Source organism: Bubalus kerabau, chromosome 5 (genome assembly GCF_029407905.1).
Source record: "Bubalus kerabau isolate K-KA32 ecotype Philippines breed swamp buffalo chromosome 5, PCC_UOA_SB_1v2, whole genome shotgun sequence".
NCBI classification, from domain to species: Eukaryota; Metazoa; Chordata; class Mammalia; order Artiodactyla; family Bovidae; genus Bubalus; species Bubalus kerabau.
The window spans coordinates 5,589,774-5,603,615 of record NC_073628.1 but is presented as its reverse complement, the minus strand read 5'-3'; the positions used below and the strand labels follow the sequence as shown (position 1 = coordinate 5,603,615).

The 13,842-nt window shown below is 58.9% G+C and overlaps 1 protein-coding gene across 3 annotated transcripts; it reads right to left on the bottom strand.

Moving 5' to 3' along the window:
• Positions 1-6,717: 6,717 nt before the first annotated feature.
• On the bottom strand, positions 6,718-13,492 carry LOC129652251 (aldehyde dehydrogenase family 3 member B1-like). Of its 3 annotated transcripts, XM_055580650.1 has the most exons (10): positions 13,434-13,492; positions 11,245-11,407; positions 10,661-10,771; positions 10,356-10,476; positions 10,022-10,107; positions 9,827-9,908; positions 9,180-9,566; positions 8,006-8,172; positions 7,332-7,431; positions 6,718-7,060 (listed from the first exon to the last, which is right to left on the bottom strand). In XM_055580650.1, the coding sequence occupies exons 1-10, from the start codon at positions 13,490-13,492 to the stop codon at positions 6,876-6,878; spliced, it is 1,461 nt and encodes a 486-aa protein (XP_055436625.1). In that variant the 3' UTR covers positions 6,718-6,875. The 3 variants fall into 3 exon arrangements, with proteins under 3 accessions (XP_055436625.1, XP_055436627.1, XP_055436626.1); XM_055580652.1 differs by lacking the exons at positions 9,827-9,908; positions 13,434-13,492 and having other exon boundaries at positions 9,180-9,297; positions 11,245-11,406; XM_055580651.1 differs by lacking the exons at positions 10,661-10,771; positions 13,434-13,492 and having other exon boundaries at positions 11,245-11,406.
• Positions 13,493-13,842: the final 350 nt, after the last annotated feature.

Below are 13,842 nucleotides of genomic sequence, written 5' to 3'. Positions count from 1 at the left end.
CCCGCCCCAGCCAGCATGGCCCTGTGGTGGACACTGCAGAGAGTGCCTGGTCAGGACGGAGGGGACCCCAGGGGCAGGACTGGGCCTGCTCCCTCCCGGATGCTGACCGTCTCAACCTCCCTGCTGGGACTTCCCCCACCCTACCTGCCCTACCTGTACCTCCTCCCTGCACCCCTGCACCTGGACAGGTGGTCCCAGGTGGGGAGAGCCTTGTCGAGCTGCACCCCTTCCCCAGCCTTGATGCCCCCTGAGTCCTATGAGCACTGGGCTCATTACACACCTGGAAACGTGCATCTGGGCTGTGCCACCAGCCACATATGGATCCTTCTGGAAGAAGGGCCAAAGTGCTGAGGCTCTCAGAAAAATGTGTGCTCACCTATACAGCGCCTGGGCAGACACATGCCTGGATACCTGCACATGTGGTCACATGCACAGCCACACACCTCTGCCCTCCCAGATCGACTCTGTGGGCCTGTGAACATAGGGGGTTTGGAGCCCTCCTCTGGACCATGGCCTCCTCTGAAAGCCCCTCTGCTGGCCCCAGGGCAATCTTTCTTCAAGTCCCACCCACCCCCACCCCCCACCCCCCCGCCATGCACTATGGGATCTTCCCCCTGGGCTGTGATGAAACAGTGTGGGCACAGAGACAGTCAGCCCTGGCCGCAGAACACACAGCAGGTCTAAGACCACCCTGAGGCAGACCTGCCCCAGATCCCGAGGTCACAGAGAGGGGTCCTCTCCCGCACAGGAGAGAGGACAGGAGCTGTGGACCCCTGGACACCTTCCATTTTATAGAATGGGAAACTGAGGCATGGAGGTGCGGGTTCGGCAAGAAACGTGGCACACAGTCGGGGGCAAAGGGGGGCCCTGGGCTGCAGATTGTGTCTCAGGACCCACTGCTCAGAAGGGAGGTCTGAGGCCAGGCAGGTGTGGCCTGGGTTGCGGGCCCAGGCTGGGGCGGGGGGCCAGTGTGGGCAGGGCAGGCCTGGAGAACGTGAGCTTCTCTGTTTGGATGAAGACAATGCTCCTCTCATGGTTGGCGCCGTGTCGATGAAATGGGGTACACAGTGGGCTCCCCCTTACAGAGCACATCCTCACCACTGAACATCTGGAAGACGAGTCACAGTGGCCGGAAGGCTTGGTCCTGGGAGAGGACCCAGGGGCCAAGGCTGCTGGGACCAACCTCTGCCCTGGCCCCAAAGGGGGCAACCCAGCAGGGACTGCCAAGAGATGCCCCTCACTGATGGCCCTGCGTACCCGCCCCTTCACCTCCTCAGTCAACGCAACAGGGTGTCTGCTGAGACGCCAGCTGGCTGTGTGTCTAGACATGGAGACCCCGGTTACCTCAGAAAGATGCTTGCCCTTGTGTGCCCTAGTGGTCATGGGCACAGACGGCGAAGCCTGGCTTCAAAGCCTTGGTAGCTGTGTGACCTTGAGCAAGTCATTTAACTTCTCTGGATCTCAGCTTTCCCATCTGTAAAACTGGGATTATACGATCTCCTCCTATCATCCTGAGGTTTAAATTAAACAGCTAATAGTGCTTAAAACAGGGTTTGGGGGGAATTCCCTGGCAGTCCAGTGACTAAGACTCAGTGCTCTCACTATGGTGGGCTCAGGTTCGATCCCTGGGGAGTTGAGATCCTATAAGCTGAATAATCCGGACACATAAAACAAAACAAAACAAAACAAAAGCCAGTGTCTGACACGTAGTAACTACAATATAAAAGTGTATTAAATAAAATTTTAAATTGTGGGAGAAATCACTCAAAATCACTATTTAGCATCTGCAGAGAAGATGGGTCTCTAGCCCCAAACACTGAAAGGACGGCGTTTCCTCCACCGTAATGTTACAAGTAACGTAACACCTCAAAATAAAACCTGAAGCTGTAATAAGAGCAGAGAAGTCCAGCCAAGTTCTGACTTTTTCTTGTCATTGTTATTTGGTCCTTTAAAAAGGATCATATTTTTGACATGTCAGCCTCTTCCTAATATTTCTCTTTGCACCCCCATTTTGCTGTGCCCTCGGCTGGAGGCTCGGCTTGCTGTGGGAGCCAGATCTCAGCTTCCCCAGGAGGGATGAGCAGGGCTGATGAAGGAAGGAGGTGGAGGCCCTTGAGATGGAAACCCACGGAGGAGCCTGCTCCGGCTGGTCCCTGGGCTCAGGAGCACGGGGTGGGGGGGGGGGAGGGCCAGTGCCAACAGATGGTCCTCGCTGAAGCTCCTCCCACCTCTGAAGGCCAATTGAGGGGCTTTGTTGCTGTTGTTGCTCAGTCGCTCAGTTGTATCCAACTCTTTGCCACCCCATGGACTGCAGCACACCAGGTTCCCCTGTCCTTCACTCTCTCCCAAAGTTTGCTCAAGCTCATGTCCATTGAGTTGGTGATGCCATCCAACTTTTTCATCCTCTGTTGCCCTGTTCTCCTCCCGCCTTCAATCTTTCCCAGCATCAGGATCTTTTTCCATTGAGTCGGCCCTTCGCATCAGGTGGCCAAAGTATTGGAGTTTCAGCTTCAGCATCAGCCCTTCCAGTGAATATTCAGTTTTGATTTCCTTTAGGATTGACTGGTTTGATCTCCTTGCAGTCCAAGGGACTCTCAAGAGTCTTCTCCAGCACCACAATTCAAAGCATCAGTTCTTTGGCGTTTAGCCTTATATAAGGTGCAGCTCTCCCTGGGGAACAGTTATTAAGCAGGCTAGGCCCTGCCTCTGGGACTGCAGGACCCGAGGGCCCCTGGGGGGCAGGGGTGTTGCTCAACAGCGACCCCATGTGGCAGACCCTGTAGAGCTGCAGCTGGTGGGCTGCCTCTTCTTGCCAACCTCCTCCTCTCCAGTTGTAGAAGCAGGATGACCCAGTTCCTGTAACAGCGAGGATGGGGAGATGGGGAGAGGGAGACGCTGGACTTCCTGCTAATGCGCATAGGGATGCTCACAGAATCCATGGGAGGGTTTAATGAAAGAGAGAGTTCCATTTGCCCCTCCCAGCAGGTGAACTGGGTGTTGCCTGCTCCACACCCTCTCCCTTCCACGGTGGGAGGAGTGTCAGGCTGTCAAGGCGCCCCCTCCTGCCTTCCACAGCACTGGGCCCAGCGTCGGTGCCAGGGCTGCCTGAGCAGCTCCACCCTCTAGTTGAGCCGCCCCCACACCGGCCACGTGCTCGCTGCTGGTGCCCTGAGAGGCCCTGCCCCCTGCCCCCAGCAGTGACAGGGCCACCACGGCAATGACATGGCTGGCATCTACCTGGCCGGGCACCGGCCGCGGGCCCCGGGGGAGCTGCAGAGACCCAGCTTCTCCACCCTGCCTGTGCCGGTGGCCTGCTGCCACCTCGACGTAGACCCGGACCTCAGTCGTGTCTTTACCAGCTCCTGAGTGTCCTGGTCTGCTGCTCTAGGGCCCGAACTGGCAGGTGTCCAATCTGAGCCCACCATCGTCCTGCTGGTCTCAAGGCACAGGGAGGGCAGGATGAAGACTAAGCCCCCAGCACCTACTGGGTTCCCGTGCCAGGGCCCTGAGGCTGGGTCTCCCCTGGGCGGCTGGTCCCAGGCCTTCTTTACGACCAGCCCTTGTCCTCCCAGGAGGTCTCGGCCTGGCTCCAGAGCCAGCCCAGCAGCCGGGGCTCCCTCCAGGCCAGCCCTCTCTACAGCGCCCAGCTCACACGCTTCCTTCTGTCCCATCCTCCACCCGGACGGCAGGGCCTGTGGGGCCTGTCAGGGTGCTGGCACCTCTGTAAGGTAACTGGCGGGGGTGGACAGGGTTGAAGTCTGAGGCTGGGTCATCCAGGGGGGTGGGGGTTGGTCCTAGCGCCCTCCGGGGATCTGCAGCAAAGGGAGAGCAGAGACCTTCTTTAGGTGCTGAGTCCTGCCCCAAGGCCACAGGTGGGAGGCCTTGTACCAAGGCCACTGACACGGAGCCCAGAAACAAGGTCAGCTCTGGGCCCAACAGATCCCCTTTGTTGACCAAAGCCCCCCTACCCCCGCCCATCATCACTGTAGGCTTCCTGACCCCAAATTAGGCTAAAATGTGCACCCCAGCAGTCTCTCTCCACGCCCTAACCAATTATCTAACCTCCTAGCAGGAATTTTGTCTTGAGGCTATAAAACTGGCGACTAACAGGAGAAAACTTTCGGCTCTCCCTGGTCTGTCAGGGGGGCGGCGGGCTGCATTTGCAGCGCCCTCATCATCTCTGTCCCCTGCTCTCCACTCAGTCCCTTCTGCAGTGCTCTGTCCCTGCAAACTCCTTTCCAACCCGCGCTCGGGCTGCCTCAGCGTTAGGGTCCCAGGCTGGGGCCCTGGAGACCCGCAGAGGGAGCACAGCTCTCATTCCTGCTGCGCTGCGGCTCGAGACCTGGGCTCCAGGAAGCTCAGTGACTTGGCCGATCCCCGGGCAGCGGTGGTGGAGCGAGCCGGTGGGTGAGTGTGTCTGCCCGCCTGAGGGTCCCTGCTCCCTGCTTCCTGCTTCTCCCAGGGCAGGGGCCTCGGGGACCCACTTTATGAGTCAGAAGCCACAGCCTTTGTTCAAGGGGCCCTCCCAGGCCGCTGGGCCTCCTGGGAAGGAAGAGGGGCCTGATCAGCAGCCCCCAGCTATGGGGGGCAGTTTCTGGAGACCCAGATGCTTCCTGCCAGGAGGTGTGGGGCCTCCTGCTCTGGGAAGGACAGCATTAGGGGGTCCTGGAAAGTTAAGCTCCCTTGGCTGAGGTCCAGCTTCTGTGTCTCAGAAGGTGTTTTTATATATACATGTATTTTTTATTTTTTTAATTTATTTTTTAATTTTATTTTATTTTTAAACTTTACATAATTGTATTAGTTTTGCCAAATATCAAAATGAATCTGCCACAGGTATACATGTGTTCCCCATCCTGAACCCTCCTCCCTCCTCCCTCCCCATACCATCCCTCTGGGTCGTCCCAGTGCACTAGCCCCAAGCATCCAGTATCATGCATCGAACCTGGGTATTTTTTATTATTAATTTATTTTTTAGATTGAAGGAGAGTTGAGAGGCCCTTAGACAGCAAAGAGATCAAACCAGTCAATCCTGAAGGAAATTAACCCTGACTATTCATTGGAAGGACTGATGCTGAAGCTGAAGCTCCAATACTTTGGCCACCTGATGCAAAGAGTCGACTCACTGGAAAAGACTCTGATGCTGGGAAAGATTGAGGGCAGGAGGAGAAGAGGGTGACAGAGGATGAGATGGTTGGATGCCATCACCAACTCGATGGACATGAGATTAAGCAAGCTCCGGGAAATGGTGAAGGACCCACAAGCCTGGTGTGCTGCAGTCCATGGGGTCGCAGAGTTGGACACGATTTAGTGACCAAACAACAACATAGTTGAGTCACAGTGTTGTGTTTTATGTATATATTTTTCAAATAATTTCCATTACAGTTTATCATAAGATATTGAATATAGTTCCCTGTGCTGTGTAGTAGGACCTTGTGGTTTATTTTATATATAGTAGTGTGTATATGTTAATCCCATACACCGAATGGATCCCTCTCCCACTTCCCCTTTGGTAACCATAAATTTGTTTACTATGTCTGTGAATCTGCTTCTGTTTTGTAAATAAGTTCATTTGTACTATTTTTGTGGCTCCACATGTAAGTGATAGTCTGTAATATTTGTCTTGGTCTGACTGACTTCACTTAGTGTGATAATCTCTAGGTTCATCCACGTTGCTGCAAATGACATTATTTCATACTTTTTATGCCTGAGTGGTATTTCGTTGTGTATATATGTACCACATCTTCTTTATCCATTCATCTGTTGTTGGACATCTAGGTTGCTTCCATCTTTTGGCTATTGTAAATAGTGCTGCAATGAGTATTGGGCTGTATGTATCTTTTTGAATTAGTCTTCTCCAGATATATGCCCACTAGTGGGATCGCTGGGTCATCAGTTTCTCTATTTTTAGTTTTTCTAAGGAACCTCCATACTGTTCTCCATAGTAACTGCACGGATTTATATTCCCACAGAAAAGTGTAGGGGAGTTCCCTTTTCTCCACACCCTCAGAAGGTGTTCATAGAATGGAAGGGCATCGGGGAACTGGCACAAGAGCCCCCAGAAACAGCAGCCTCCAGCCCCAGCCGAGTGTGTGAGTAAGTGCGAGTGAGCACCGGTGTCTGCCTGTCTGAGGATCTGTGTGTTCACACCTGTGCTATGTGTATCAACACATGTGCAAGCCACAGCGGTGAGACCAGTCCGGAGGTGGGCCGGCTACTGCCCCTCTGAGCCCCAGGAAGTAGAAGGACCCCCAGCCCCCACTGGCTCCAACACCCCCCTCCCCGAAAGGCTGTGTGACCTGGGGAGTCGGTGCCTTCTCCGGGCCTTGGCTCCTGCCTGTGAGATGGGAGTGAGGCTCCCTCCTGGGTCGGGACAGCTGAGAGGAGTGAGGGGCGAGGGGGCAGGTGCAACCCCGGAGGACAGACAGGAGCACAGCAGATGCTGGCCTGGAGGGCACAGACGTCTCCAAGGACCCACGTTCTTCACTGCAGTTGGGGGGACTGAGACCCAGACAAACCCAGCTTCCCAAACCAGGTGTGGCTGGAGCTGTTAAAAATTACTCTGTACTTCGGGAGCCTAATTATAGATCTGACGTGAGAGAGGCCTTCCTAACCACCAGGGCTGCTCAACCTAGGGGGTGAGTTCTCTGTCACCAGACATGTTCAAGCAGAGGGTCAACAAATCTGTCAGAAAGCTGCAGAGGGGACTCTGGTCCTGAAAGGGGCTGGACTGGTGGCCCAGAGGTCTGTCCAGCCGGGCGTCTGTTCAGACAAAGCCCCAAGGGCAGGACCTTTCTGCTCCTGGACAGAACCCCTGCCTTTTGGGAGCCACTGAGCACCCGGGGTCGTGGACGGAGACCTGGAGGCCAGCAGGGTGCTCACAGAAGGGTACAGCTGTGGCTGCCCAAGGCCCAGGTGACCAGCTTCTGTCTGAAGTCAGAATAGGGTGGGTAGCGGATGTTGTTCAGCATCTCCAGGCCCGGGTGGGAGAGCAGGCAGGCACGGTGGTGGGAGAAGGTGTCGAAGGAGAACTTGCCATGGTATCTTCCCATCCCACTTTGGCCTGCACGGGCACGGAAGTGAGGGTCTAAGGCGAGGCCGAGGAGCCCGCCACCACCAGCAGCAGCAGCCCACCACCCAGCAGGGAGCCCAGGGAAAGCCAGGCCATGCGAAGAGCCATTTTGCAGAGAGGGAAACTGAGGTCCTGAGAGACCAGGGGACTGGATCAAGGTTGAACCGTGAGTGAAGGCCAAACTGAACCTTCCTGGGTCTGGAGCGCCCACCTGGGCTTCCCTGGGAGTTGGGGCTGGAGGGTGAAGGAGGGCGGGGCTCACCGACTCCCCCGAATGGCAGGGAGGTAAGAGTCAGGTAGGTGAAGCCGTCATTCCCTGCAAAGTTGCCGCTGCTGGTCCTGTCCAGCATCTGGTTCACTACCTGGTGGGAGGGGGAGGCCGGGGTGAGGGGTGGAGCGTAGGCTCCTAATTCCACAGCGAGCAGAGCCTCCCGGTCTCCATCCTCTGCTGAGTAAGTGTCGCCCCTCTGAGTTCATAAAGAGGAGCCCGCGGCCCTGAGAAGTGCCTGTGAGGGTTAGCAGCCTCAGCAGACAGGCAGCCAGCCCAGCTCCGCCTGCAGGGTCTCACCTTTGCTCTGCCCCATCCCCCTTCAGGGGCTCTGCACACCCATACAGAACTTTTTCACGATTTAGGAAAAGAAGGATTTTGGGGGCAGGGCAGATAGAAAGGGCACCTCCTTGTCTGGGTGGAGGCTGCCCCGGCCAGGGCAGGCAGCTGGCCACCCACCCGTTGGTAGGTTCTTGGTGCTGCCCCCACCAAACCCACCCCTGTCTCAGCGGGACACCTGTATTCAGGGAGCCGTCGTCCAATGGCCTGGATTATAGTCACCCTGGAGTTGTCTGCTCCCTGACCCTTGTAAGTGGGCTGGGAAAAGGGAGGTGGCTAGTCTCACCCCTTTGGGTCCCTCTGTTGCCTCCACCTGCGTCCAGCCCCACCTGGCTGCTGTTGGAGAAGGCGTAGAGGGCCAGGGGCTTCTCCCGACGGTTGATGAAGTCGATGGCCTGGTCCAGGCTCCTCACGTTCACGATGGGCAAGATGGGCCCGAAGATCTCCTCCTGCATCACCGGCTCGGTCTCCTGCACGTCCACCAGCACTGTGGGGGCTGCCCGAGACAGGGGCCGGCTCAGCCCAGGGGCGGGGCCCTATGGTAGGCGGGGCCTGTGGTGGGCGGGGCCTATGGTGGGCGGGCCCGCGGGCTGTCAGGGGCCAGGGACCCGGATGTCCCAGGGACGGTACTCTCCCTGCAGCCCCCGGGAAGTGACCACGAGGGGCTTCCCAGCCTTACCGGGGCCCGTGGGGCCCAGAGAACCATCCTTGGTCTCACAGTCAGAGGGTGACCCTATCTTAGACCCCAGAGTCTGAGGCCCCAGGTCCCAGCCTGTTAGACCCTCGAGTGGTTCGGCTCAGGAGACCAGGGTTCTTTGTTCACAGCAGAGCGGACGCTCAGGACGGGCAGTGGGAGCTGAGAACCGGAATCGTGGGCACATAGCACCTGGGATCGTGTGGCCCCTGGAGCAACAGATAGTGGGGCTGAAGTTGGGAACCTGAGCCTAGAACTCTGGGGTCTGAGCTTGGAGACCCAAATAATCCTAAAGGAAATCAGTCCTGAATATTCACTGGAAGGACTGATGCTGAAGATGAAACTCCAATTCTATGGCCACCTGATGCGAAGAACTGACTCATTGGAAAACACCCTGATGTTGGGAAAGATTGAAGGTAGAAGGGGACAACAGAGGATGAAATGGTTGGATAACGTCACCGACTCGATGGACATGAGTTTGAGCAAGCTCCGGGAGTTGGTGATGGACAGGGAGGCTTGGCATGCTGCAGTCCATGGGGTCACAAAGAGTTGGTCACGACTGAGTGACTGAACTGAACTGAGCTTGGAGAACTTGGGCCAGAGTGTGGAGTCGTGGGGTCGTGGGCTTAGACCCCAGCAACAGGAAACACCGGTGTCATAAAGTCGTGGCACCAGGCTGGGCTGTAGCGGTGGGGTCGGGGGAGCCTCAGAGCCCAGACTCAGCGCCTAGCTGTGGCCCCCAGTGTGGAGGTGCCTTCCCTGGGGTGGGGGTGGGGGTGCGGCACAGTGGCAGGGAGGGCGGGGCTCACCGATGTAGAGATTGCTTTCGTCACTCTGGCCGCCAATGACCACGCGGCCGCAGCTCAGCAGGCCCCGGAGCCGCTGGAAATGCTTCTGGCTGATGATGCGGCCCAGGTTTGGGGAGCTCTGGGGGTCGTCGCCATAGAAACGGGTGATGGCGCTCTGCAGGGCGGGCACCAGCTGCGCCTGCATCTCGGGACTGCACAGGACATAGTCGGGGGCCACGCAGGTCTGGCCGGTGTTGAAATAGCGGAAGAAGGCCACCCGGTTGGCTACGGTCTGGGGGTCGCAGTTGTCGTCCACATAGCAGGGGTTCTTGCCTCCCAGCTCCAGCGTGACAGGCGTCAGGTGCTTGGCGGCAGCAGCCATGACAATCTTGCCAACTCGAGGGCTCCCTAGGGACATGGGATTTGACTCACCTGCTCTTGGCCGGATGGTTCAGGCACCACCTTCCTGGCCCCATCCTGGCTCACCCACTGGGGTCTGTCCCCGCCCTGAAGCCCCAGGACCGCACCCTGCCAGGCCCACCTGCCCTAGATGATTGCCATCAGGGATGCTCCACACCGCTGGCCATCGCCTCCTCCCTGCCCCGCCTTCTCCAGCCTCTTCTCCAACATCCCTCTTTCCCCAGGACACCAGCCGGGGCCCCCCTCACCCGTGAAGAAGATGTAGTCGAACTCGTGCTCCAGCAGCCGCCCCGTCTCCTCGGGCCCGCCCAGCACCACGGCAAAGCAGCTCTGCAAGGAGGCGGGAGGGATGCACGGCTCAGGGGACCCTGCAGGATCTCAGGGGACCCTGCAGGATCTCCCACTGGTGGGAGCGGGGGTGTGGGACACAGGCTCACCCTCACCTGGTCCAGGTATCGGGGCAGCACCTTGGCCAGGACCTTCATCATGCTCTTGCTGATCTCTGAAGGTTTCAGCACCACGCAGTTACCTGTGGGGCGGGGCGGGGCAGGGAGAGGGCGGGGCCATGTGTAGCCACGCCCATCTCCATTCGGTCCTCACGCCTAGTGCAGCTGAGAGAGGTGCCCTATTGGCCCGGAGGCCACACAGCCCCAAGGATGGTGGCCAAACAGGAAGCAGGCCTTCTCAGCCACCTGGTGCCAGTTCCCTCCTCCTTCCTGGCTCTGGGGGAGGCTGGGAAGACAGGCAGGGGGCGTGAGGGTGGAGGCGTCCTCTCACCTGCAGCGAGGGCGCCCACCAGGGGCAACAGGCTCAGGTTCAGGGGGTAGTTCCAGGGAGACAGGATGAGCACCAGGCCGAAGGGCTCCTTCCGGATGAAGACCGAGTCCAGCTGCGTCATCTGGGGTGTGGGACGGACAGTGAGGCCTCGCTAAGGATCACCCCAAAGCCCACCTCTCATAGCCCTCGACCTGCCTGTGCAGTGGAGTCCCCTCAAGGAGACCGCGGTCCCGAGAAAGTCAGTGACTCCCCCAGGGCCTGGGCCGGGCCGCCCTGGAGTTGTCCCGCCTGGCCAGAGGTCTCACCAGGTTCTTGGCCCCTGGCTCGTCCTTCATCCAGGTGTGCAGGTTCCTGAGAGCCAAGTCGACCTCGTTCTGGCAGAGGATGAGCTCCGAAACGTCCGAAAGAAAGGCCGTCTGTGGTGGAGGTGAGATTCAGGGGTTAGGCCTGGGCGGGGTCAGGAGGGGAGCGGATCTAGTGCTGGAGGTCCCAAGAGTCCTCAGGGTAGACACGGAGACAGTCTCCAGGGTGAGCACAGCCAGTCCCTGGGAACTGCAGTGAGGAGCATGGGTCCTGGGCTCTGCCGCTTTCTGGCTGTGGGACCTTGGGCAAGTGACTTAACTCTCACGTGCCTCACTTTCCCCATCTGTGACATGGGACAGCAGTCAGACCTGCTTCACAGGTTTACTGTTGACGTAGAGCAGCTAGCAGCCCAGGGAAGAGTCTGCTGAACCACAGGACTGAGCTGGGGATGCAGCTGGCTCTAGCCCCCACCCCTGCCCTCCTCCCCTCACCCCTGCCTGTCCTCACTCACCCCTGCCCGCTCTCACCCACCCCTGCCCTCCTCCCCTCACCCCTGCCCTCCCCGCCCCACCCCGCCCCCACCCACCTTGTACAGGTCCTGAGCCAGCGCCTCGTGCAGAAGCTGCTTGTTCTCTTGCAGGAAGAGGCTCAGGCCCTTCAGCTGGGCGGCCCGGAACTCGGCCGGCCGCGTGCGCCTTGAGACGAAGGCCTCCCGCAGCCGCTGCAGGGTGTCTGCGAAGGGGTCCATCCTGCCGGGCGGGGGGCAACGTCGGTTGGGGTGCCCCCACCTCCACCACCCCTCCAAGGCCCCTACTCGCACCCACATGGGTCCACGGACACCCCCACGGGGCCTTGAGGGGTTCTTTGCCACAGAGACCACAGAACTTTGCAGTGGCAGAGGGGGAAACTGAGGTTGGGGTGTGCCGCAGGGCCCCGGAGCATGGGACTGCTCCCTGTGCCCTGGGGAGGTGGTCCTGGAACAAGGAGCAATGGGGTGGGTGAGGCATCCGTGGGAAGGCGCAGCTGACAGCCTGGAGCCTTGAGCCCATCTGGTCTTGATCTGACACCCAAGGGAACCCTGGCGGGGCTGGGAGGGGAGGGGGATGGGGCATGGGGGTGGGAAGAAGGAGCCCAGGAGGGCCTCTGGGGGGAAGTACCTGGACTTGGAGCAAGAAAGGGCTCTGAGCACCCCAACCAGGGCCCCAAAACCATACCATCGCCTGTGCCTCCAGGTCTCTCTGTCTGAGTGTCTCTCTGTCTGAGGGTCTCTCTGCCCATGTCTGTGTGTGTTGCTCTGTGTCTGTCTGTGTCTCTCTTTTTTTCTGTGTGCCGATGTGAGCCATCTACCCTCAGGGTCCAGCAGCATCTCACAGACCTGAGCCCAGGACCTCTGCCTCAGCACTGAGCATGGAGTGAGGCAGGTTTCAGCGTCCCCACTGGGCACCCTGCACCTTCCCCTCCTCCTCTCCCAGCCTCAGTCTCCTCATCTGGGGAGTGGGGACAGACTTCTCCGTGGGCGTGCACAGCACAGGGCTGGCCTGGGAACACCAGGGACATGGAAGTCCTGCTGGGTGGGAGGGGGAAGGCTGGCCGTGTGGGTGAGGCCCCTCAGCAGGTGGGCAGCGGGAGTTCAGCTCTTAGGGGGAACCCAGGACCTGCCTGCTCCCACCTGTGGTTGGCAGGGCAGGTATCCTGGCCCTTTCTTGGGCTGGAAGGGGACCCGAGTTGTGCCCTCCCACAGCCAGGCCCGGGGTGGTCCCACCTAGACCCCTGCCCCTGCCCCAGATGGCAGAGGAACAGAGGGAGATGAGGAAGTCCCACTCAGGCCCAGGCTCGGAGCCAAGACGACCAGGGCCATTTCCTCCTGAGCGTGTCCCGGAGCAGCTGGGACTGCGGGGCCACCTCTGGCCACACGCCCTGCCCACCCTGGGTCCAGGGTGGCCAGGAACACCCTTAGGCCTTCAAGTTTCAGGGCTGCCCCAGAGGCGCCAGCATCACCCACCCCACCCAGCTTTCCCTGATGGAGTTCTGGTGGCGCCTGGTCCCATCGGCCCAGCTCTGGCTTTGTCTGTGGCTCTCTAGAGCCTCTCTAGGGCTAAATACCTCCAGAATGAATCAGCCCAGGGACCACATCCTCAGGCCCACCCCCACCATTGCCCAATCAAATGAGGAGGCAGATGGCTTGGTGGATCTGAGGTCAGCCCTTGTTTAGGGTTAGGGTTTAGGGTTAGGGATAGCCCTAGGGTTAGCCCTCCTCATGGGGGCTACATAGCAGCTTCAGTCCTGGGTCCTGTGACTCCACAGTCCCTCCCCCACCGGCACCGAAGTGTGCTAGTTTTAACCACTGGATTCCCAGGGAAGTCCCGCCCTGTGCTTTTTATTGACTTCTCAACAACATCTTTCTGTAGCTTCCAAATTTTCTATCATGAGAATGCAACACTCCCCAAATCAGAAATGAACAGTGAGGGTTGTTTTTACAAGGCACTGCCCCCTTCCCTTGTCCCAAGCCCTCCAGCACTTCCTGAGCACAGCCCAGGTCACACCTGGCCGGGCCCTGTCTATCCACCTTTTCCCTCAGCCTGGGGAGCCTCCATCCACCAGGCATCACTGGGGCCTGAGGTAGGGGCAGGGAGCGGGAGTCAGGGCAGCACGACCTCCCTGCGCTGAGCCAGGCCCCAGGCGCACAGACCCCCAGCCCTGGGGGCCCCACGGGGTTGGGATCCCATTTGTCTTCCCCACTCCCCCACCCTGTGCTGCTGGCCCGACCCCACATACCCTGGTGTGGACTCCGACCCTGGATCCTTTGCCGAGCCTGGGCGCTTTGTGCCTGACATTCTGCCTCCAGATGTGCGCTCTCACCCCGCCTCTGCCCGCTGCCTGTGCAGCCCCCCGGATGCCCTGTGCCCACGTCTGGGCGTGGAGAGGCACCTGAGTGACAAATCACCAAACCGAAGCTCCAGCTGGTCTGGCCTCCTGCTGATTCAACATCAGCACCTCGTGCCTGCAACTGCCTCACCTGGCACAGCTGGCCCCCGGAACAGGTTTGGCAACTCCAGGTGACTCCAGGTGATGCTGTGATTTCTGGGAAGGACAGGCAGAAAGTTACCTGATTAAGGAGCAAAAGATAAGGTTGTGTTTCAGTTGCTAAGTCACTAAGAGTCCAACTCTTTGCGACCCTGTGGAC